This window comes from Papaver somniferum, chromosome 2 (assembly GCF_003573695.1).
Source record: "Papaver somniferum cultivar HN1 chromosome 2, ASM357369v1, whole genome shotgun sequence".
In the NCBI taxonomy this organism is placed as follows: domain Eukaryota; kingdom Viridiplantae; phylum Streptophyta; class Magnoliopsida; order Ranunculales; family Papaveraceae; genus Papaver; species Papaver somniferum.
Genome location: NC_039359.1, coordinates 34,025,401 through 34,050,435, shown reverse-complemented (window position 1 = coordinate 34,050,435; position 25,035 = coordinate 34,025,401). Strand labels below are relative to the sequence as shown.

At 35.2% G+C, this 25,035-nt stretch overlaps 1 protein-coding gene, 1 non-coding gene and 1 pseudogene across 2 annotated transcripts; 2 read left to right on the top strand and 1 right to left on the bottom strand.

Moving 5' to 3' along the window:
- Window positions 1–495: 495 nt before the first annotated feature.
- LOC113350833 lies at window positions 496–8,961 on the top strand (annotated as a pseudogene).
- An 842-nt stretch (window positions 8,962–9,803) lies between these two features.
- TRNAQ-CUG lies at window positions 9,804–9,875 on the top strand. The gene has a single exon. It is a non-coding gene; the product is annotated as a tRNA-Gln (tRNA).
- A 270-nt stretch (window positions 9,876–10,145) lies between these two features.
- LOC113347330 lies at window positions 10,146–13,056 on the bottom strand. Its single transcript, XM_026590968.1, has 3 exons — window positions 12,258–13,056; window positions 12,029–12,139; window positions 10,146–10,789 (listed from the first exon to the last, which is right to left on the bottom strand). Exons 1-3 carry the CDS (start codon window positions 12,918–12,920, stop codon window positions 10,607–10,609), a joined length of 957 nt encoding a protein of 318 aa, XP_026446753.1. The 5' UTR covers window positions 12,921–13,056; the 3' UTR covers window positions 10,146–10,606.
- Window positions 13,057–25,035: the final 11,979 nt, after the last annotated feature.

Genomic DNA, 25,035 nt, shown 5'->3' with positions numbered 1-25,035 from the left:
AGACTATGCTGACTTGCATCATTATGCATAACATGGTTATCCAGGAGACTCGTCGTAATAAGAATTGGACTAACCATCAATTTGAAGACTTAAGGCCTGAGTTTCTACCAGCTAGAGGATTACCTGCAAGGAAATATGAGCAAATGACCAGTCATATTGAGAACAGAACTTTCTATAACAGGTTAAGGGAAGATCTCAGAGCGAATCTGTGGGCTGAGTTTGGAAGAGATGGGGGACGAATTGAGTAGTGTTGTTTCATTTGTTTGTTTTTTATTATTATTATTTCATTTGTTATTTATTTTTAATTTTTTAAAATTGTTTAGTTGTAGTTGTTTTAAGTTTAAATTTTTTAACGGTCATTAAAAGTAGCCGTCTAGACTGAATCGCTACCGGTCTACACTCAACCGCTAGCATTCCTTATAAATCCTTCACTTCATCCGTCTCAAACTCACACATCATTTCTCTACAAAAACTTCTCTACTTTATGGTTAAATTATGGATGATCCTAGATTCACTGAAGATGAAGATTTATCTCTTTGTAGAAACTACGTAATATACTACCCGAAGAGAGGTGAAGAACGACGGATGAACGGTTTACCTACTATGAGTTATTTGGGTAAAATTCATGATGCCTTCTGCACAGAGACGGGTAATCCTCATAACCGGGATCGTGCTGCTTTGTTTTGTCGATTCATGACTATCAAAAAAGATCTTGTGGATTGTATAGCTATGAAAAGGATTGTCACTCGATACCGTCTTAGAGGTAAGACCAATGCTGAATTGGGAATACGAACTCGATACGAGTGGCGAAGATGGAAACGAAAAGATTTCGAATACGAAGCGCATTACCAAATTCTTAAGGAGTTTTTAATTTATGGGATGTCAGGCTTGATAATGTTTTCATGGATGTTGTCAAGTTTAAGTTTTAATGTAATGCAAAAAAAATAGTTTAAGTTTTAATGTAATGAAAAAAGTAGAACAATTTGTAATGAAAAAACCAGAACAATTTCATTCACCATAACCAAACTACTACATATTCATTAAAATTAAAGCTGATACATTAATTAATTAAGTGGCACTACTTCATCATCCTCATCTTCAGCTTGAACCCCAAATTGTTTTTCCATGTTTCTCTTGTTTCTTTTTTCTTCCAATTCCCATGTTAACCTGTTCATCTCCATCTCCCATACCATCAATTGTATGGGATTCATTTTTTCGGTGTCTGCATTTAGAATCTTATTCTTGTCATAGTCTGAAACAAATTTTTCTTGAGTTAGTCGATGTTTTTTCATCTCCTTAGTCAAGAACTTGCGGTCTACAACTCTTTGTTTTTCGACGGTCTTCTGATGCTCTATCAAAGTTTCCATAGTACTACTACCTCCTTCACTTGCTTCTCCTTCTTGGGCAGCTTTTCTCGCTGCTCTTGCATGATTTCTTCCTAATAATTTTCTCTTAATTGCAGTATTGACATTCAAGTTGGAATTGTTGTTTCTGGTGAAGAAAATGGATTATCTGAAGGGGAGGGGGGTGAGATGATTGAGATGGTTGTGAAACTGGCGTTGAAGGTGAAGAAGTGTATGGTGAATTTGCAGTTATATTCTGCATGTTTGCTAACACTTCTGGATTATATTTAGGCAACACTTTCAAAATATGATAACAACTTTCATAAGCAAAATTTGTCCCATGTTTATGGTGCCAATCAGTTCGGCACTTTCGTTCGACAACAACATCGACAAGCCGCTCTCTCGACCACGAGCAACTTGCATTAGAGCAGCGACATACAAGGCAACTTGGGCGTTGATTGTAACAAAGCGACCGGACAATCCATTTGCATCACGCTCGTTGATGTTCATAGTTTCTTGACGAAAGTTAGCAAATATGTTATCCCACAACTTGGTAGATTGTTGACTGGCACCATCTTTACTATCTTGTGTAAAGAACACATAGTTTCTGCAAATGCTTTCATCTTCGGCCACGGTAAATTTTGGACCCCTAATCTTCTTCTTTTGTTGTTTAGATTGAGTATTAGATTAAGACATATTAAAGAAATTATACAATACGAATGAATGAAAGAGTTAGATGATGAAATTTGTTTTAGATTAACAAATGTGAAGAGCAGAGAAGAGAAGGTGTGAGTTAAAATGATAGAGGAACATTGTACTTATAGGGGGAGATTTATGACCGTTGGATCAGATTCTACTTAGCGGTGCAAACTTGGCCGGCCTGTCTAATGGAAAAATCGAAGATTCTGGAGTGTTCTCAACATCTGTTGGATAGATCATACGGAGATCGTTAACACCATCAGGAGTCTTCATGGTTCCGAACTTGTTTTTGCTGAGGTACTTGCTTCTTCAATTCTTACAGACACTGATTTTTTTATGTAATGTTCAGCTGTTTTCAGTAATAATGGTTTTTGTTTTGTTGGATTTGATTGTTACCAAACAGGAAATTAAGAAGGAGAATTGGGTTCTCACTGAAGAAGCTGAATCATATTGTGAATTAGGTTCACCTGAAGTTCAAATCTTCTTTGCTGTACCACCAGGTCCAGAAGGAATTTCCCTTCTAGTAGAACTTAAGGTTTGATTTTTTTCACCACCACTTCTTTTCTGTATTTCTGGAGAAAATTGATTACTTGGGTTAGTATTTGTGAATTCATACTAGATGTGCTGTTTAGTTTTGTAACTGATATTGGGCTTTGTAAATGTAGAAAAAAATGTGGTCCTGAGTTGTTCAAAATCGGTAGTTCAGCTGCCATAAAAAACAAATGGCTCGAAATCGGGAAGGAGAAGGTGTTAAGAAAGGTAATCTCAGTTTTGAACTCACGGGATTCGTATGTTTGTGGTTTGGTTAATTAGGCAATACTGAAGAAATTGGTTGTTAGTAACATTTTGTTGGTGAAGTTGACCTGTTGACATAATAAACCGAGTCTATTGTTGATGTATTTTCGGGGATATAGTTGTTGTTGTTTGGCCTTTGTTGTGGTATTTGGAGGACTTATTAAGAGTTAAGGTCTTAGCATCTTTTCGGACTATGGAAGAATCCATGGAATTGAGATCTCCAAACTGGTGCTTGCTTGATTTTAGTTTTCTGTTGATGTAGCAAAAAATATGGTGGTAGTATTAATATATAGTATATATTAATCCTTTTATTATCTATTTGAATGGTATTTTTTATCAGTCCTATGAACATCTTACAGTGTTCGGTGTTTTAAAACCTGCAGTTGTTATAGTTCACTAAGATTAGAGAAGATACTTAGTTATATAGGTAAAACAATTAAATGCTACTCATTGTATGAACACATTTTTTTAACTCTCACTTTCTGGGTCTGATATCTTATGGAGTGTTAGGTACTATATCATCTAACAAACTGATTTTAGTTCAACAAACCACAAATTGCTTTACAATTTGTTGAAGGGAAGTGTTTTCCACTTTAGATCATTTTCCGTGCCATTTACATGTTATTAGTCTAGTTGTATAACGTACTGCTGAATCAAAATCCTCATTCTGTGTAAAGAATTAGGGGTTTATGCGCACATTAATGGTTTCTCACGTGTGCTCTGTATATGAATGAATGTATTTCACTTGCTATGCTTTACTTGATTGATTAAATAGTTACGAAAGGCTACTGCTCATGTTCGTTTTCTGGATATAGGCTGAAGATGTGACTGATGAACTCAAAGAATTGCTTCTAAAAATCAAAACGGGCCAGGTATGTTTTTGTGGTCATTGAATATTATCTGTTGTACAGACTTGTTTGCATATTTCCTTCCTTCAGTTTCATTTGTGCACTAGATCTTCTCTAAGCAGCAAATGGTACACATGTACTTGTATTACAAGTTTGTATTTTACTTAACTTTGTTTATAACAGTTCTTTTCTAATTACACAATTATCGTGCAGGATGTTAAAAAAGCTGATATTACAAATCTGAAAAAGAGGAAGCTGATTACATTAAAGTAATTATCACCTCATCTCTGTTACCTTTTTTTTCGTCTCATTAGTTCTTTCATCTATGGTTTTGCCTGAACATTCTGGTGGATTATGTAGCCCAGTGCTGGTCTTGAATCTTGGTTGATCTTGTTAAGGAAATAGGCCTGTGCATATTGCATATGTTGTATGCTCCTCGTACTAATCTTTTTGTTTCATCTTTCCCCGAAGGATATGGGCTGGGTACGCCGTAAGCAAAGGACCTCAGTTTGCTCTCGAACGAAAAAAACTTGTGACAGATTTAACTCGCGAATATCTTCAGAGGTATTCTTTCTTGTTTCTTACAAAATTTTGGGTTGATTAGCTAGAACTGTGTTAGGATTTTGTTACCGATGCTGATTATATTGCTGTGAATATTATTACTTCAACAAATTTTAAGATCTGAGTGAACATACTTTGCAAGTACCGTTTTTTTCTCTCCCAGAACTGTAATACTAGTCAGGGGAAATAAAATCTCCAACATGACTGTCCAAGCAATGCAAAACCCAAAGGATGGCTTAGGCTTGCATAGCATAGCTTTAACTTCACTTATACCACCGAGAAGAAAGAAAGCAAAATTAGCACCTTAATTTTATACTGTTTTGTCACGCTGACTGTTTTATTTAATTGCTTGTGGTTTAAAGAGGAGACTGGGAGAATCTGGAGTTTAAGGAGTATAACGTCAATGCCAAAGTGACTCTAGACAGTGGACACCTTCACCCTTTACTGAAGGTGAGAGTTCAGCTTTCTCATTTAGTGTCTGCGAGAGTTCATGTTTGTTGAACCTAAAAGTGTGGAGTAGGCATTCCTGTGCTGGGATGGGTGGAGGTGTAGTAGACTTTACTGACTGCCAAAACTATTGTTTATGCTTCTTTATCATATTCTGCTTTACGGTGCTCCTTGCTTGACTACTTACTTGAATAGCTAATATGCGTATTAAGCATCGTTTTCTCACATATTTATCATGAGCTTTTCAGATATATTATGCATTTGAGCTATCTCTGTGTTTCAGGTGCGGGAGCAATTCCGAAATATCTTCATTGAAATGGGGTAAGCATGATCATTTTAAAATCAATGTATACAGTATCTCCTGGTGAAGTTTGCATTTGCTGTTGGATGTTGACATTGGCTATTTTCTGCAGGTTTGAGGAAATGCCTACAAACAATTATGTTGAGAGCGGGTAACTAATTTCTTTCATTTCCCATTCACCATGCCTTCATGTATTCGGGGTGATTGCATTCTTAATGTGCTTTTCTATTGACTGTCACAGCTTTTGGAATTTCGACTCACTTTTCCAACCGCAGCAGCATCCTGCTCGTGATTCACATGATACCTTCTTTCTTAACGGTTAGTCAAACGAACTTTAAATAATGCACAAAGAAAAAGAAAGCGGGGGTTCCATAATGTGAACTTCCTGAAATTTCTTCTTTTTTCACTCTTTTTATTGTTCTATTTATACAAATTTTCAATTGGTATACAGTGTCATTGTAGAGAATCCCTGTCTTGTTTTCCACATCATTATATTCCCCCTATAATAAAAAATTTCGCTTGCAATTTGTTTTTGTTTTTTTGGCCTCATATAACATTGCTTTCATATAATCCCATATCATCGATTCTCGAAATACTAAAGACATTATACACTCTCCACCATTGGAAGCTTGCTAATCATTTAATCAATTCTGTTTGATTTTGCAAAGCCATCTGCTACACAGTCTCCCGGAAGATTATGTTGAGAAGGTGAAAAGTATTCATGAATCTGGGGGTTATGGATCCAAAGGGTATGTATATTCGTATTCTTCTTCCAGTTTTAGATTTGTAGTTTGCTCATAGGAGTTTTTTCTCCCTGTAGATACGGATATGATTGGAAGCGAGAGGAAGCAAATAAAAATGTACTCCGGACACACACAACTGCTGTTTCTGCAAGAATGCTGTACCAGCTTGCACAAGTAATTTTTTGAAATATTGAAGCACATTTGATATATAGATCTTAGCTGTCTATAATTTCCTGGTTTGAACTTTTCCGTAGATTTTTGTTTCTAGACACTCATTTGAGACAAGTTTTTGTTGGTTTTGCACTCCTGGAAACTGTTTTGTCGTAACTTAGGCTTTACCACATCATCGCCCCTCATTTATTACTTTGGTTTTGATGAAAGCAGGGACCTTTTACCCCAAAGCGGTACTTTTCTATTGATCGTGTCTTCCGAAATGAAGCTGTTGATCGAACCCATCTTGCAGAGTTCCATCAGATTGAAGGTATATATCTATTTCGGTGTTTCCGGTGTATTACATTTGCATTTTGTATATGACGTGATGGAACTATTATGCAAAGTGTCAAAGCAAAGAAAAGTTTTATTCCATACAGAGTATTGTATTTCAATTGGTTACCCCGTAATCAAGTATTGTAAGCAAAGACCCACTTCAATTCTTTTCTCTGGTCTAGGTGTGGCATGTGATCGAGGACTCACTCTTGGTGATTTGATGGGAGTCTTGCGCGACTTCTTTGAGAGGCTGGGTAATGCGTGGTTCTATCCACTTGAACCTCTTGTGTGTTTTTTTCCCTTTCTTTTCTTAGTTTTTAATTATCAATATCTGTAGGTAACTGACATAAATTGAGTCTCCCGTTTTATCTTTTTCAGGTATGAAAAATCTTCGTTTCAAACCCACTTACAATCCCTATACTGAACCCAGTATGGAAATTTATAGGTTTCAATCTATCCTTCTCATCAATTTTTCTGTTTTCCGTTGACGTGTTTCTTTTTCGTTCATCTCTACTTACATGCCCGAAAGTAGGTTATATTTACGGATTGGAAAATGGTGTTCATTCAGTATGATTTTATATGGTTTTATATAATCAGCTATTACGAAGGCTTCAAGAAATGGGTAGAGGTTGGAAATTCTGGTATGTTCAGGCCTGAGATGTTGCGTCCTATGGGGCTCCCTGAGGATGTTACATGTATAGCATGGGGCCTTTCCCTCTAGAGGTAAATAAGTCCTGCCACCTTTTTTTTTTCAACATAAGTAAATTTTGGAAAATATGTGCTCCGAGAATTTACCAAAGAAAAGAGTACTGTGTTTTCTAGTTGAGATGAGAAATAGTAAAACAAATAAGAGCCTGTTTGGTATAGTTTTCAAAAACAGTTTTCTGTTTTCAAAAACAGAGAAAACAAAAAACAGGAGAAAACGCGTTTGGTAGGGACATTTTCAGAAAATGTTTTCTATCTGTTTTCTGTTTCTGAAAACAAAAAAGTGAAAACAACAAATTATTGTTTTCTCTGTTTTCTCTTTTTTTTTCTTGGTTCTTTTTTTTCATTTTTCCTTCAAAAACGAACAGAGAAGAAACCCAAAGGAGAGGCAATGTTGAAGCCGTAAAGTAGGTGATGGATGTGCGAGATTATGAAGATCAGATGTATGTTGAAATGGGTTTTCACTCGATGTGATTTTGCAGCTACAGAGAAGTCGATACATCAATTGTCGTGAATGGTCTTGTATTGAGATTGAATTGGCAGCGGTGAAGTTAGGTTCCAACAGGTTGAACTTGGCCGAACTGTTTGATTAACGGTGGTCTGGTGGTAATGCCAGCTTAAACTGCAAATGCTTGAGAGTTTGGGTTTGTATGGGACTGCTGGTAGTGCTAAATCTCGAAATTGCAGGTCAAACAAGATATAGGAGGCGCCTCATACAACCAGCTGAAGGATGCCTCTGGATGCATTGAAATTGCGCTGCAGTTGCTCGCAGAATTGCCTGAAAGAAGAAATAAGAAGGAAGGGTACAACTGCGTGAATGATTGGGTTTCTATGGGTCTATCTGTTGATGGAAATGCTAATAGAAAAGTAGCAGGAAATGAAGAGCTCACTGCCGTTGATGTTGGCAGCTATTGAGGAGTTCTCAGCAGTTCTAATTAGTATGAGTTTGTGCAACCAGTGGTGGTGGCTGAGAGAGGTCCAGATAATGGAAGATGGGTTCTGTACTGAATTGATTTTAACGGAAGCAGCTCTTTGCAGTGGAGATAAACTATTTGCAGACGTGGGTGGATTCTAAATCTGCAGTGAACTGAGGTTCAGTCAAATAGAATGTGAATCTAGATGTGGATGTTATATGAAATGAAGCAGCAAAGAAAGGGATCAACAACTGCAGTGCTGCCATCAACTGCAGCGAAGAAAGGAAGAACATGGGTTTACTCTCCAACTGGCAGTGGGCGGAGGTCGTATGGGGTGGGGAGCTTGGACAACTGGGGATCATTTGTATGAGCTGTTGACGCTGTATAGAGAACTCGGACACGAGAGAAGATGGAAAATGGAGTGAAGGCTGTGAAGCCTGGAATCTGTTGGGTAGATGTATTTGAGTTGTTAGTTTTAACTTATATCTAATTTTAAAAAATATGTTTTTAAAAGCAATCGCACCAAACAACTTCTAGAAAATGAAAACAATGAAAAGGGGTCTGTTTTAAAAACAACATAAAACTATTTTTGAAAACTGTTTTTGAAAATGGTACCAAACAGGCCCTAAGTATCCTAATTTTAGTTTTTAGTTCTCGATAACCATTCTCCTTCAGCATCAAGTTTGACGTTGTTTTTGGTTTTTATTTCTGGACAGACCGACCATGATTTTGTATGGAATTGATAACATTCGTGATCTCTTTGGACCCAAGGTACAGAACTTCGGCTCAAGCTTCTTCCCAATTATGACAAGTAGTATCAGATTATACAAAAAAAAAATTTGGGATTCTTATCATTTATTTATTTGTGTGAGGAAACAGGTGGATCTTGCGCTTATCAAGAGAAACCCTATTTGCCGCCTTGGAATCAACCACTAGATTGTGCTCTTTTCCCAAAGATATACACATTCCTCATTTACACTTGTCTCAATTGAAATAGCAACAACACCCTTATTTTGTCCCCCTTGTGTTGTATTGTTTGGTTTATGCCTTTATGGTTATCATAGATGAATTGTTATTGAAGGGGTCAATGAATCAGAAAATGACTACATTTTTAGATGTTCACGTTGTCTCTCTGCTTTTTTTTTTTTTTTTTTACTATTTTAGCAAAAGTCATAAGATGAGGTTCTCGGGATAAGTCTGCTGATCCCGCAGCTAAAAATTTGAGTTCTGACCTAAGACCGCCATTGATACGTGATTGTAGTACACTAGGAAAATCACTTTGCCCATGGTATTCATAAAAAAAGATTCATAAGGTTTTATTGCATTTACCTAGTGATACATAATTAGAATACCAGTAAAGCTTGATCTCCCTTGTGTCCATGAACATTAGGATTTCTGCTACTACAGAGAATGCCCCTTGTAATGTTGAGATTATTAGTCCCACATGATTGGACTATTTAAGATCCTGCAATTTATAATTTATTAGGGCCTCTCCACGCATTGCCAATTGATTTTGAGTTGGATGCCCGCAGACTTTAATATGGTATCAAAGCAGGCTATTTGTGTCCAGTCAGTTGACCGCACCTTTATTCCGCGTCACCCGATTTAATTTTCCACGTGTTTGTAAGACCCGCCGAGACTACACGTGAGTGGCATGTTGAGATTATTAGTCCCACATGATTGGACTATTTAAGATCCTGCAGTTTATAATTTTATTAGGGCCTCTCCACTCATTGCCAATTGGTTTTGAGTTGGATGCCCGCAGACTTTAATAAGTCGTATTGATGAAAAGTGCAGTGCCTTTTTTTTTTTTTTTTTTTTTTTTTTTTGATGTTTCTATATCTGATTTCAGAGCTGGTACGTGAATTACTTTAAAAACAGCACAAAGCTTCAAGGACTTCTCCTTCTTGTTTGGAAATTGGAAGAACTGAGAAACGGGGTATCTATTTTGGCATAACACTGGTCCCATGGTCTAGCGGTTAGGACATTAGACTCTGAATCTAGTAACCCGAGTTCAATTCTCGGTGGGACCTGTATTTACTTATTTTAGATTGTTTTGTGAGTTGTGACTAAATTAACCAGTACATTTTTTGAAATTCCACAAAGTGTTCCTAACACTGTATTGAAACACCGAAACTTGATAAGAAATAGTTCCAAATACTTCTAATAACCTCAGTGTAAACGGATACGAGAACTGAGCATTCTTACAAAATGAACCATCTCTCCAGCTTCATTAGCTCTCAGATTCCTACAAAAATTGAAATTGAAGTTCCAACCAGCAGTAGAACCTGACAGGGCCATCATTTCCTGAACTGTAACCTTTTTAATCTTTATGTCTACCGTCTTTATTGCATGCTACATAGTTACATACCCATCCTTCTGAAATTTCTTTAAGAAAGTATGGTTCAGGGAAAGAAAAAAAATGGATCAAGGAAATAAGAGAAGTACAAGCTGAAATACATGAACGATAAGACACCTAATAAAATTTAGGGCAAAAACTGACAACAAAACCAAAATATTCATCCTGGAGCAGCCACTGTTGTACCCGTTGTGTGACCTCTCGCCAATGAATATATCCACAAGGAACTCCTATCCAGTAAGAAACAGCCACGGCACAAATTCTTTGTTCAGATTGAATGCGGATTTTAGGTAACTTCACAGATAAAGACCTCAAAAATCGTTAAGTGCAAATGAACAGGACGTTGTTGCTCGACCATGTCACAGACTCAGTCCATCTGAAATTCTGCAATTCAGAAACCCCTAGCTAAACTCTTTCAATGTCGTGCTTATCAATTTTCATTTGGGTTTTCATCTGTTTTGACTCCCTTTTCTCTGAATTTACTTTCTCTCTTGTATCTTCTTCTGAAAGAAACTCACGCTTCATTTCCCTTGGCTTCCCAGCGTTCATTATAGCCAGAATCAGCTCTAACTGTTTTTGTTGCTGTTCCTATTAAAGAAGCACTTTTAAGTGGTCAGGCAAATATATAGACTTCGATAGCAGCTTGGTCACATGACCGAGTAAAAGTGAATTTTTTACATTCTACAGATATTTTGATGCAAAAAAAAATGAAGGATCAGACAGTTGGTGGGCAGTTCTGAAGCTTGATTAAAGAATCAGGTAATCCGTAGTTCTAGAATTCAGCTATCATGTATGTCAATCTCTTTTTCAATAATAAACTACATGTGCATGCAATATGGCCATTAAATTTATCAACAACCAATACCTGACACATTAAATCCACTAAATGTAAGATACAAGTGCTCTTGATTCCTGCTAAAAAGAACCATTTAATATTACCAAATGCGCATTTACAAAACTCAACCAAGAACTTCTAGGGCTCGCATTTACAATTAAAATAGCCTTGATGCAGTAACTGTTGCAAGTCCACCATCCACTTCTTAGAGAAGTCTGAAAATCTGGTATTTCCATAGATAAACTTATCCAGTCTAACTGGTGAATTTTGTGAAGGAAACAGGAAATACATTATAAATGTGAACTGGTGAAATGGTATCGAGTATGACCCTGGTTAAAACAGGGTGCACAAAGTTCGACTCTAGTGATATTTATCTAACTGCATTTATATAATCTAGACGTATTGATTTCTAAAGCTAGAGTTTACTTTGTTTCCAAGAATCCTCCAGCCATCAGGTAGTTCCATTTGAACAATCAAATAGAGAAGCTAAGAGTGACGTAACTCATGTACATAGTGTGAGAAAGAATTTTATAAGTCGAATGAGTGTATAGTTAGTGTTGTGAAATTCATAGTTCCCGTATTTTGCTCACTTGACCAAATTTTATTTCCTACAGAAAGGCTGGAATATGTTCGAAGCAGTGCGAATTTATCTTGAAATACGACAAGCTCAATAAATTAACTCTTTGAGTTCAGAATTAAACAAAAACCAGATTATAGCGTTGATGTAGAACCAACTGATGTTTCTTCCGCAGGTATATCCCAAATGAAAAAAAGAAGAAGATCAATGAACACTCGTTGGACACTAGCAGGAAAACTGTTGGATGCAATGTCAACCTTTTATTTACGAACACATAAAATCCATGCTACTTTAATTGTTTCAGCATCTTTTAGAAAAAGGTTAACCAAACCTACGAGTCTACGACTGCAGTTCTATCCTATGTTTTCAGTATCCATTTCAGAAATTGCACAATCAATGGTTAATGTAGACTAACCTGCATTGCCAACAAGACCTTCTGAATTTCACCAAGTTCTTTCTCAAGATGATCTTCATGCGCTGCCAGCTCTCTAGTAGCCTCTGAGTTCTTCTGTGCAAGAGCTGCCGCCTACAAAAATTCATAAACATTTAGCTGTTAGACTTGAGTGAGACATCCTATATAGACAAGCAACATGCTCGAAAAGCAAGTCGACTTTAATGTTGACTAGGTCAAAGTGAGCAATTACCTCAGAGATAGGTTCTTTAAGAGCTTTCCTAGTAACCCTAAACCTAATTCCCAATTTCTCAAGTTGCCTTGATAAAACCCTGATAATAGTAGCAGAGCTCTTTAAATCCTCTTCTAATTTCTCAATTCTTTCAAGGAGATTAAAACTTGGACCAATTCTGGATTTAACAGAATCAGTAACAATTCTACTCCATTGTCTTCTACGAATCAAAGTACCAATAAAAACAGCACCAATTAACAAACCAAATTGCCATACAAAAACCTTATTATTCACTACTAACTCTTGTAATGATTTCTTGGAGTACCCCCAGTTTATAGCAAATCCAATTGAAAGAATTGCTGATGGAATTAAACATAATACTTCAGCAATTGAAAGAATAACATCAAAATTGAAACTTTCCTGTTTTGGGGAAAACACTTCTGAATCATTATAAGCTCTGATTGGCCAATTTGAGGCTAAAGAACTCGGGGGTCTTTCAAATTTGAAATGTGGTAGTGGGTTTTTGCTAAAACGTTGTTTTTGTGCGATTGAAAGATTGAGAATTGGGATTCTCACCGTAGAGGTTTGGATGTTGGGTTTGTGGTGTTTGCAGTAGAAGCAGAGATTGTGATTAGGATGCGATGAACGTGGATTTGTTAAGAGATTTTGAGATGAGGCGGACATTGCATAAGGGTTTCTTGATTTCTAGTAGTGTTTACTATGGCATGTAGAGAGGGATGAATAGAGAGATAGATGTGTTAATGGAGATTTACGAGTGTATTTTCTTCTCCACTGTTAAGACAAAAAGTTCTCCCGAGTATTGACGATTTCCCCAACAAGAGGCTATAACGAAAAGTTCAGTAAAAGAAAAATAAAAAATGAAGAGGAATAGTTGACTTTAGTTGACTAATATTCTTTTGAACTTGGCATGGGTTTTAACTTTTAAAACGGAGAAAACCAAAGAATGATAAAATGCAACCAACAAAGGGAATTTGGCTTACGATATCGGCAGAGATTTCCGTCCAGAGAAATTTGATGTTTAGTCCACCAAATCCGATCCGGGTTAATCTATAGTCCAATGGGAGAATTGATTTAATTACGGGTCCAAAAATGTTTTGAATACATAAAATTACTTTCAGAAAAATCATGTCGTTGTCGTTCACAAACCAGAAAATCGAAAAACTATTTCCAGATCGAAATCAAAAATTTGGGCACCAAAAACCGAATCAAAAACTGTAAAATAAAAATCAATCATCAATAACAGTGTGTAATCAACTAATCTCATTGTATGTTGTTGAATCACACAATGCAGTGTATAAATCTAAGTCAAAACAATCGCACTCAGTGTAACCAAACTCCAAAACAGTGCCTTCCGGAGCAAAAGTAAATTGGCATTGCTCTAATCAACACGAACTTAAGTAGCCACTGACCAAACCAACTTGTTGTTTCTAGTTCAGACAAGTAAAGTCACCATTATATAGCGAGAAGAGATCTTGCTGGAGATGATAGATATCAGGAGAATGAATCTGTTGCATAAGCTGCTCAATATGCAACTAAATTAAGGAAGAGATAAAAAAAAATAAGTAATTGAACACAAGAATTGAACCCCAATAAATCTCTAAATCCACCAATCCACCCATATCAAGGTCGTCCATCACCCATTCGCGGATAACAAATCTACCCAATAATTGTTTTTCTTACTCGCTCAATAAATATAATTAATAAAAAGCAAAAATATACACAAAGCTTAGATTATGCCAATCTAACTAGCCAAGAAAGGCCAACGAAACTAACACAACCTATTTGAAACAATAATAAATTTTTCCAGACCATTCCACAGCTGCAATGAACGCTAGCCTACACTCATAAAATTTATAAATATCCGCAGCAAGCAAACATGCTTGGTAGAATACAAATTTGATGAGGATAGGCATTTAAAACTCGACATTTAAATAGACTGGACGCCAGTGAGATTAAATCCGCCAGATAAGATTTCATCCGTTGCTCAGTATACGGAACTAGGAATTACTGGTTAATCCAGTTGAGAGAAACCCGTTAGTGTATAGTCCACCCATATTTTCTTTTGCTTCGCTGGTCCAAAAACATGTTTTTGGACCAGATTTTTTACTCGCTCGTCCAACGCATGTGCGAATGCTATTATGTACTTTTAAAAAATTTCAGAAGTACCCTTTCTCCAACGATATACATTGAACACCTTCTAATCAGATTTATTTTAATGCTTTCAGTTCCTTTTCTAACGTGGAAAGCTCTAACGATGGAGATGAATAAAAACCAGAGAAACTACTGCAATCAACTATATCTTCCAAAATTTAGGATCTGTTTTTCTTGTTTGCTGGTGTTTTTAGGGTTTTCGTTTGAAGATCGTTTTGGTGCTCTATGATCAGCTATCCATCCAATCCAGGTATGTTCTATATTAAGTGATGGTAAATAAGTGAAACAAGTGAAGAAGAAGATCAAGAAGATTCACAAATAAATCCACGAAGAAGAAGAAGGAGGAGGATATGTAAATTCACTAATTTTTGGGTTTTGATTCATGCTCTTTACTCTTCTTTTTCATTTGGATCTAATTCTCAATATTGGAAGACGAGGAAAACGTGATTTTAATCGACATGATGTTATTTTATTTGATTTACTTTTTTTTCTTTTAAAATCATGATTTATTTATTTTTTACATTTCTTATAATCATACAATACATATCAATATCTACAGTGGGATTATACACTTTTGTTCAATACATATTGATACGTATTGTTGGACCTTACACTTTTGCTTTCGATACATATTTTCATTAAGCACATATTAATATGTACTGTTGGATTACTATGTATTGTGGGATCATAAAAAATTTCCTTTAGTACATACCAATATGTATTTGCTGAATCAATATGTACCTTGGGATGATACACTTTTTCCTTCAGTACATATCAATATGTATTGCTGGATCAATATGTATCGTGGGATAATACACTTTTTCCTTCAGTACAATATGTATTGTTGGATCAATATGTATTGTGGGATAACAATATGTACTGCTCTTGGTGATTAGCAGAGATCTTCTTCTTCTTTCACTGGGTCATAGTGATTTTTTTTCGGTATCCTAATTTGATTTTAAACTTTTAGTTTTATGGTCCCCAATCCCTTTAGTTTATCAGGTCATTTGTTTACAAAACTTTGAACAAACTAGAGATAGACTCATATATGCTCATTCAGTTGCTGATATATTTGTAGTTATATACATGAGAGAATATGTTTACAAGAGGATCAAGTATCCAATGGATTTTAACATGTCCATTCGCGTATGATCTTCTAGTCGACAGATTTGGACAAACCCATCAACATCCAACCTGCCAAGTAGCGGACTGGTTACCCGTCAAAATGTTGATGGGCCCGGGTAGATCCAATAGATTCAGGATTATCTTCTCGGCCCTAGTTTTATCAATCTGGAAGATCAAAATTGGTTAGAAAATTCTATTTGAAATATCTTTACGTTAAATAAGCATTTTTTAAGATTCCAGATTCTACCATTGAAGGAATAAAAAAAGACAATTATGATGGGACGGGGAAAAGGATAATTAAAGACGTTTATATTACTTATTGGGATAAGTTTTGCAGAAGCAAACAAAATAAGAGATTAGGCTTGAGGGGTTTGGTTGTTCTAGTAATGCACTTCTTCTAAAAACACATCAAAGATTGTGAAATAACTCAAATCAGCTATGGGCTAATGCCTTACAGTCTAAGTATTTTCCTTATACCATTCTCCTTAAAGTCGGTGAAAAGGAAGATACCTGGAAAATCTTGCACATGAATGTGAATTTCATCAAATATTTAGTGTCTAGAAGTTGGTTAGCAAGTGGTTAAAAAATAAAATTTTGGGATTCTTATTTGGTCCTAAACTTGCTCAGTCCTCCAACTCCAAGAACCAACTACTCATTCAGACATCCAACACCATATTATGGTTTCTCAACCGATTAATGTAGGATTAAATCCTTAGAAGATCTATGTGGTTAATACTCGCTTTGACAATGAAATTCCTGATAAAATCTTCAAATTAAGAATTCCAAGAAATTATGAGGATAGGTTGGTGTGAAGTTAGACAAATAATTGAGTTTTCATGGTGTAGTCATATTTTAACAAGCTGATACGGTTAGAAACAAAAACCAATATAAAAGCAACATTCATGAGAAGGTCTAGAAATAGTTATGAGGTCTCAAAAGTATGCCTAGAATAAAATATTTTTCCAATTGAAATATTTTTCTGACTATGTACTATCTAGTGAGATATTAACAATAACATAGGACGGGAAATTTCAGCATGTACGTGCTTTATGTGGTCATGACAACGAAACAAATCATGAGCATATTCTTATGGAGTGTTCTTTCACCAGAGTTGTGTTTACTTCAATTCCTCGTAGCAAAAGATTAATTGCGGGCCACAATGCCATTCAATCTTGGTTTACAAGTTGCTTTGCAGAGTCTCAGTATGATTAACTTCTTAAAAAATGACTAGGTCATTCAGATACCTTGTGCACTTTGGAAAATATGAAAAAATATGTCCAAAAGTGTCCCTGATAAAACTAAGCCAAACCCAATTATAACAATAAGGAAAATATACCACTATGTATCTCACTATGTAATTACAAATTATGTTCATTTGGATAAACCTTCTTTTAAAGAATATCAAACAGACACTTTTTTCTATCCCTTATCTCGTTATTAGTTGTGATGCATCCTTTAATATAAGAAATTTTGCAGGTACACACTAGTCTTCTAGACGCATCTATATACACAAACAGTTGAATATTGAGGAAGCTGAATGTGACGCATTTTGAAAGCAATTTGTTGGGATATAACCTTGCAAATACAATGCCTAACGTTGGTGGAGAAAAGATTAAAGAATGTTGATGCTGCTATCAACGAAGTATACACAAGCTTAACTTGGTAGAACCAAAGGATTGTTGAGGATATTATGTTTCATCTTAGCAGTTTTAATAGTTGGAAATGCCAGCATATTAGCAGAGATTTCAATAAGTCAGTAGATGTTCCGGCGAAGCATGTTAGGAAGTACAAAATATCTGAAAATTTTGACAAGTTTTATTTGAAATTTAATCTCTCTCCTTGTTATGAATGAGATACGCAATATAATACTAGTTTAATACATTTATCGAATCCTATATTTTCATAATAGAAAAAAGACAATCCATATGGTCAATAAAATATTCATAAAATATATTTAGCCTTAGCAGACGAATGTTCGTAATGAATAAAAATTGAATTCATCCAAAATCCATTTAAGAATGAGTTTCGTTTCTCAGATTGAGTGTGGGCACAAACTATTTCTCATCCAACCACGCCGTTTACGAAAGTGAGTATGTTTTGAAGCCCATTTTAAGATCGAGTCGAACCCTAGGGTTGGGACTTGTGCCTGTGCATCGTATTATTTACAGGTATACATGTCACCGTAAATAATTCTCAAATGAATGAGTTATGTACCATTTAATTTCTTAACTTGGCTAGTGTTACCATAAAAATTCCAAAGATTGCGTTGTTCGAAGTAGAAAACAAAATAAAATCAGGATTCAAAATCCATTAGACTTGGTATACTTTAATTAACCGGGTGTTGCTGATTTTATGGCAGTCAAGTTAGCAAGATAAGGGGTGTCTAAAGGTTGTAAACAACTTTTCCCCAATTTAATATAAACCCTAGAAACTAAATTTTGTTCCCGTTGATTTCTCTTCCATATCTTTCCTTTTTTTTAATACCAAACATCGACTGTCTTTTCAATCAATTAATACTTATAAATTCAAAAAGTAAAATAATGTATGTCTTTTTTTACCTAAAATGGGAAAGATATATCATCGCAACTTTGACGATCATTGAAGGTTTTCTTCACATACGAAGAACATGATCCACGATCAAGGTTTTTGATGATAATCCTTTTAGATGTGTTCATCACGTTGTGTCGGAACAAATATGCCATATAAGTTTGGCGGACGATGAGAAGCTAACCCAATGCCAGTATATCATAAAGATGATGTCCTTGTGCTTACAGGAAGACAAGGAGTTTTAGAACTATTTTCGTGTGAATCAATCGTGAATGAAACATAAGTGATCAACAACTAAAAGTTCAACGAGATTCCCCGAGATAACATATATACTATGTCAAAAGGAGTATCAAACATCATGAACTTATGCTTAAAGATTCAAAGGAAGCACTTATTGATCTTCATTCTCAACTGGTAGAGATAAACAAACATACAACTGAAAAAGAAGGTGTTTGGAAGAATTTGAGTCTTGAGTTTGATCGTGAAATCAATTGTTAATTTATTCAAATGTTTGTGTAAAGTCTATCCAAAGTATCAATATTATGAATGATTAAGCTTTTATTTAAATCTTTTGTGTCATTCTTCTTGATAGTTATGATTGCATAGCTTGATGTGAATGAATATCTTTTATGTTTTGCTTTCGGTTATGAGATGTTATTTCGGTTTTCACTAACCCTAATTTTCGATATCATATTATGGTGGTCTCTTATGATTTGTCGATTTTTGATATAACAAGATTCGATTCTAACCTATTGGAAGGCTATATGAAATTATCATAAAGAGATACTGACTAAAACTCATGTATCAAAGTCACAATGATTCCATTATCGATTTATATTTACATAAGTTATGTATTTAGCATAACATATGAGTTTCGGTTTTAGGTTTTTATTATTGGAACGTAATAGCTAAAATCGATTCAACCTTTCTCTGGTAAAGGTTGTTTTGCTTGTTATTCTTTTGTTTTGCAGGGGAATAACAACTAACAGGGGGAGAGTTCTTATTGAACTGGTACTTAATGATATATCCTTGCGGGGAAAGTGGTTGTGGAAATCGAGGTAAAAGTTTTTCTTATAGTCTTTACTGATATGAAAACTAAGTTAATTTTGATCTTAGTTTGTCACATCGAAGCGTAAGGTAACGGTTTTTGTGTTAGTTAAGCGTCTTCTTGTTAAGAAAATCTAATTTAATTGTTTTTTTTTTGCTTTGCTTAATGAAACACGGTGCAATTGTTATATTTCCATTATTTTGTTTGGATTGTTATGTTTCAATTATTTCCGGTTAAGAAAAACCAAGACAATTCTGATTATTGTTTTTGCTTAACAAAAAAGGGATCATTTGTTTTAGTCCTTTTGATTCCTGATAAGAAAAACTAAGTTAATTCTGACCTTAGTTTAAGCTTATCAAATGTAGGTTCCATTATTCAAGTCTAATTGAATAAAGCGGTTATACATACATAATCGGTTCGGTTTTGTAACTAAGTTATCTTAGTTGACTTATCGGACTAAAGGAATCTTAAGGCAATTGTTTCCTTGATAACGTGCTACAATAGATAATTTAGGTAATTTCGATGTTAGTATTGCTTATCTATAATGGTATCTGAAACCTTTGTGCTTAACTCTTATAGGTTGTACAAGTTCTTATAAATTTGTAAAGTCCTTTCAGTTTGCTCTTATGATTATGCGTTCCTTTGTCATTTATGTGAAAAAAAAGGAGAATTATATGGAGTAATAAGTGATTAATGATCACTAGGAATGCTTCAACAAAAGAGTAAATCATAGACTAGGGGGAACATATCATCATACCGTGTAGTATTTTATACTACAAAAGAAGAATAACAAATATGTTCGGATTGAATATATACCTAGCTTTCCTTTAGGAGGAGTAAAGTTTTTGCCATTCAAATGTCAACAACGTCATTTATTTTTTGAGTATGTGCAGGATATGTGCTGTTAAAACTTAGAATTAAGCGTATGTAGAATGACTTACTTGTAATTCATTTATCTCCATTGTATTAGAGTTTTGTTACTAAAATTGACAAAGGGGGAGATTGTTAGAACATTGCTCGGTATACCCCACCAACGTTGGCATGTAAAGATTGGTTGCCATATTTTAGTATCAAAACTCAATTAGAGTCGCTTGATTAAGATTACTAGAGTCAACTTCGTTTATGTTAGAATAAAAATTATAGGAATGTTTAGACATATAAGTATTACTTCGAAGACCTGAAGAACGCGAGGACATATCAACTACAATGAAGATATCATCCTTCCACTTGAGGTAATACTGACTTGACTTGTTTCCATTCCTATCATTTCTTTCAAGTCGTTTAAGATTGAAAACATAATTTGAACATGCACATGATTCTCATTGTTTATTGTTCAAAGATATTCCTCGATACTCAAGGTGATCCCAAACCAAAATATTGGAGAATCTTTTAATTAAGATTTTCGAATTATATGTTTTTGATTTTCCAGCAATCAAAACATATCCCTAAAAAAGCTAAACTATGAAATTTTCTAAGAGAGATTTCAGAATTACATGTTGGATATTATTTGGAATATGAAAACCGAAATTAGGTACTTCATTCCATACCTTGAGAATCATTTCGGTTTTGGAATTTCCTTATTGTCCAAACATCCTTAGTATATAAATAATAAAGTTAGTTTGTCTTACAAACTATCCTTAGCCAGGAAAACTTCATCATTTTGTTGTTTTCGATGGATCCGACTAATAGCATTACTTGTAATACTATTATGGAGAGGAGAGTACCCCAATTATGCAAAATCTCTTACGTCGGCTCGTTTAAAGACTTCTGTGGCATCAAGAAGCTATAGAAAGTACTGTTGGAGGGAAACTAGATAGTTGCATTGTTATTTTAGTTTTCGATTATTGATTTGATTGACTAACAATTGTTGGACATTTGATTGCAACTAGTTTGATTATTCTTGAGAACCTTCTCTTCTGACATAAGGTCACTCAAACTAGATCAAAGGATTGACGGGATATTTAGAACTGCTTTTGATATGTAGACAATTATGATAATCCATTGTTAACAGACTCCCATTCTATGCGTGATTTATCATAAGTGGAATCAAGTTTTGTATGCATGTACAATTGAAGACAATTGAAGATTTGAAGACAAAAAGATTTTTCTTACTGGTTTCGCATCTTGTGATTTTTGTGCACACACCTTGATCGGTTGGGATCCGACTAAGTTCTTATTTATCTTTGGTAGATTTGATCAAGTAGTCATGTAGATCAGCAACTATTATCTGGTATTCTTCAACATCTGAATCTGATAGCTTGTGAATCTTTATCTGATCATTTCAGATCTTGATTGATCTTACCAGAAAAAAGAGTTTACTTGTTAAAAGGAAGAGCCTTTGTCAATACTCAACATATATTTATTCAAAGATGAATATTGTGGTTACCAAACAGCTTTGTTCCTTTACTGTTTGGAAGACGATCAACATGAGTTGAGTGCTTAAGACTTTACATCGGTAAATCAACTCAAGATAGTGATTTCTTTCTTGGGACTCACGTGTGTTGGCCAGGAGGTTGTAGGAGCATGGATACCGAGAGGACTAAGTAATTGGTGATAGATTACTTGGTCTCAACTATACGAAGTTGGCTTTGTTCTTTGTATAACAACTTAATTCTGAGCCCCTAAGTTTTTCTGCATTTGTTGTTTCTTCGTTAACATAATCCTGTTGTGTGATTTACTTTTACTTTTACTTTCCGCGGTATAATTGTTTTATTATAATTAAAAGTAAATACACTAGTACGTTAATCCAAGGAACTTGATAGTAATCCTATAGTGTATCGGTTTCATACCATAACTATTATCAAGAGTATACCTTGTTGTTGTATTGTCTCGACTTTGTCTATAGACGATCACACTAGGTATCAGACTTAATAGGTTGATATCGAAAAGATTATGGTATACTTGGGCACTCTTTTCGTTTCAGGTTACGTTATATTCATGAAAGTTCTAAGATAATCGGCCTATATATAGTATTCCTGCAGCTTTTCAGAATCAGTTTGTATGCAATGAACAATAAACCGATTCTGAATTCAAATAGGAATCGACTTATGTTGATATCCCTATAAACCGATTCTGAAACAACCTCAACTGCGAATTTATTCAGAATCGGTCTATGTGGCTAATCATGTAATCTGATTATCGTTCAAATAAGTTACAAGAAAAAAACAACTTTTAGTTTTACAATCGGACTATATGTAATCTAACAAGCTCCAATTGTGGTCCATTTTCGTTTTGCATAAACTATTAAAATTCAAATTTAGTACATTACAACAATAAATTAGCACGGTACTATATTACCAAATTGATCTTGTAACTGCATTAGATGAAATTCTCTATTTCTTAGTGCGAGATTTAACTATCAATACGGCCTCGAAATGATAAAACGACTCTCCTATCCATTTAGTATAAGCATCTTGTGCCGCAAACCTGTCGCCTCTGTGCCTAACGAGAAGCCCGTTGTACTTATAACACAATTTCTTAACGTGAATCCTCTTTGAATAAATATGGTCTAGCTCACAATGATGACATGGTTTCTTGTACGTACCGCCCATCTTTAGAACGAAAGGACTCGATGCAACTTGAATCTAAAATATACTTTCATGTTGATGTTCCTTGGGAAGATCCTTGACTATGTAATAAGTATTCACCCATTCAGTCTCTTCCTCAACATCCTTTAGTTTATCCCTTTGGTTGGTCTTGACCTCGTATCTTTGCCTTGAATACGTCTTATTCTTCTACCGCAACACTTGATGATGATGTGTTAGTTCGTTTGCTTCTTTTAAGTATGTCTTCAAATGAATTGGCAGTTGATGATGATGGGATAGTTCGTTTGCATCTTCTGAGTATGTGTTCAGATGAATTGGTAGTTGATGATGGATTTGACATCTTTGAATGAAATAATGAGTAATGGAAAAATATTTCTTTGAATAAAGTAGTGTATGGTAGAGAATATGCTATCCTCTTTATATACACAAGGGATCACCAACTATAATTTCAATAAAAAAATAAAAAAATAGTCGTTTGCGGCAATAATCGAAGTATATGTAGGCGCGTATAGTCTGATTGTGAACTTGAAATTCTGGGAAATAACTATCTTATCATAATCGGTTTATATATGAGGCACATAAAGAACGATTATGTATGAAGAAAATCCAGAAAAGTGGGCGTTACATCAACCCAAAATCGGCTTACGTATGTATAAAACAAAAACTGATTCTTTGAAACATCAATCATAATAGGTTTACTGATATGGCACAAGGGGAAGCGATAAAAGACAAGGAGAATCCACTCTTTAATGGTGATGATAGAAACTCCAATCCAGGAGAATGACTCTAATCCAAGAGATAAAATAAGATAACAATGGTGTTTAACCAAACAAATTTAATAATTTCATTAATCAATAAAGCGAGCTAATCCAAGCTACTTGACAAACAACAGGAAAAGACTATTTATAACCATCGACTAACCAGAACTTCACATACGTGTGAAGTTTATCCTACCAACTTGACTCTCAAAGATACTTATCTTTAAAGTTCTCTATCTTATTTGACTAGGAAACTAACCAACTAACAAATTCAAAGTAAATCCTAAAAAACTAAACACTAAACCTAAGATATATCCAAGATATATGTCAAATCTTGAAATACAGGTAAATCCCAAATACACGTCTCGTATCAGGCTCCCCCACTGCGACAAAATTCGCCTCGAGTTTACGCTGAAAATGACAAGTCCAAGAAAGAATTTTAGAGCTCCCACTAGCAACACAACTCGATCTTGAATTATGCATCGGAACTACTAACCATTCGGAACAGCATAATTTTTTCTTCAAAATCATGTCCGGGTATACTAATTATATACCCCTAGTTTTGAAACCCAACAAATATACCCCTATAAATCAATAAATATATCCCTATCATTTGAAAACCTTATCCATTTAAAAATAGATTACACTAATACCCTCACTCATGTAATATATTTATTTATTCCAAAATACAACAAATTTTTTATCTACCACTTCACCGCCACCGCCACCATTTTACCACCACCACAACCGCTCAACGACCACCACCAACCGCCACCGCCACCGTTTTACCGCCACCGCCACCGTTCAACGACCACCACCAACCGCCACTACCACTCCACCACCGCCGCCGCCATCACCACCACCACCACCACCGCTGCACCACCACTCGCCACCACCCGCCGCCAGTCCGCCACCACCCGCTGCCAGTCCACCACCACCCACCCGTTACCGGTGCTGTCAACAACCGAAGTTGATCCTCAAAGCAAAAATCAGAAAATAAGAAAGAAAAAAATAATATCGCGTCAACAACCGAAGTTGATCCCACAATATGGTGTCAACAATAGAAGTTGATCCCTAAAACAAAAATCAAAAAAATGATAAAAAAAGGTAATATGGCGCCAACAACCGAAGTTGATCCCAAAATCTGGTATTAACAACCAAAGTTGATCCCCAAAACAAAAATCTGAAAATAAGAAAGAAAAAAAAAATGGCCTCAACAACTGAAGTTGATCCCAAAATCTGGTGTCAACAACCGAAGTTGATCCTCAAAACAAAAATCTGAAACTAAGAAAAATAAAAAAAAAAATAATACGTCGTCAACAACCAAAGTTGATCCCAAAATCTGGTGTCAACATCCTAAGTTGATCCCAAAATCTGGTGTCAACAACCAATGTTGATCCCAAAAATTAATGTACTATAATTAGTGAACCTGACGTGAATCGAACACGCGCTTTCTGATGTAGAATCAGTTGTTCTACCATTACACCACAAGTTCGTCTAAATGACTAAATATAATACTTGGATGTTTCTCAACTTCCTATTAATTAAGCAAATTAACTTACCGAATCAATCAATAAATGCATCAAGAGACAATACCACCAATA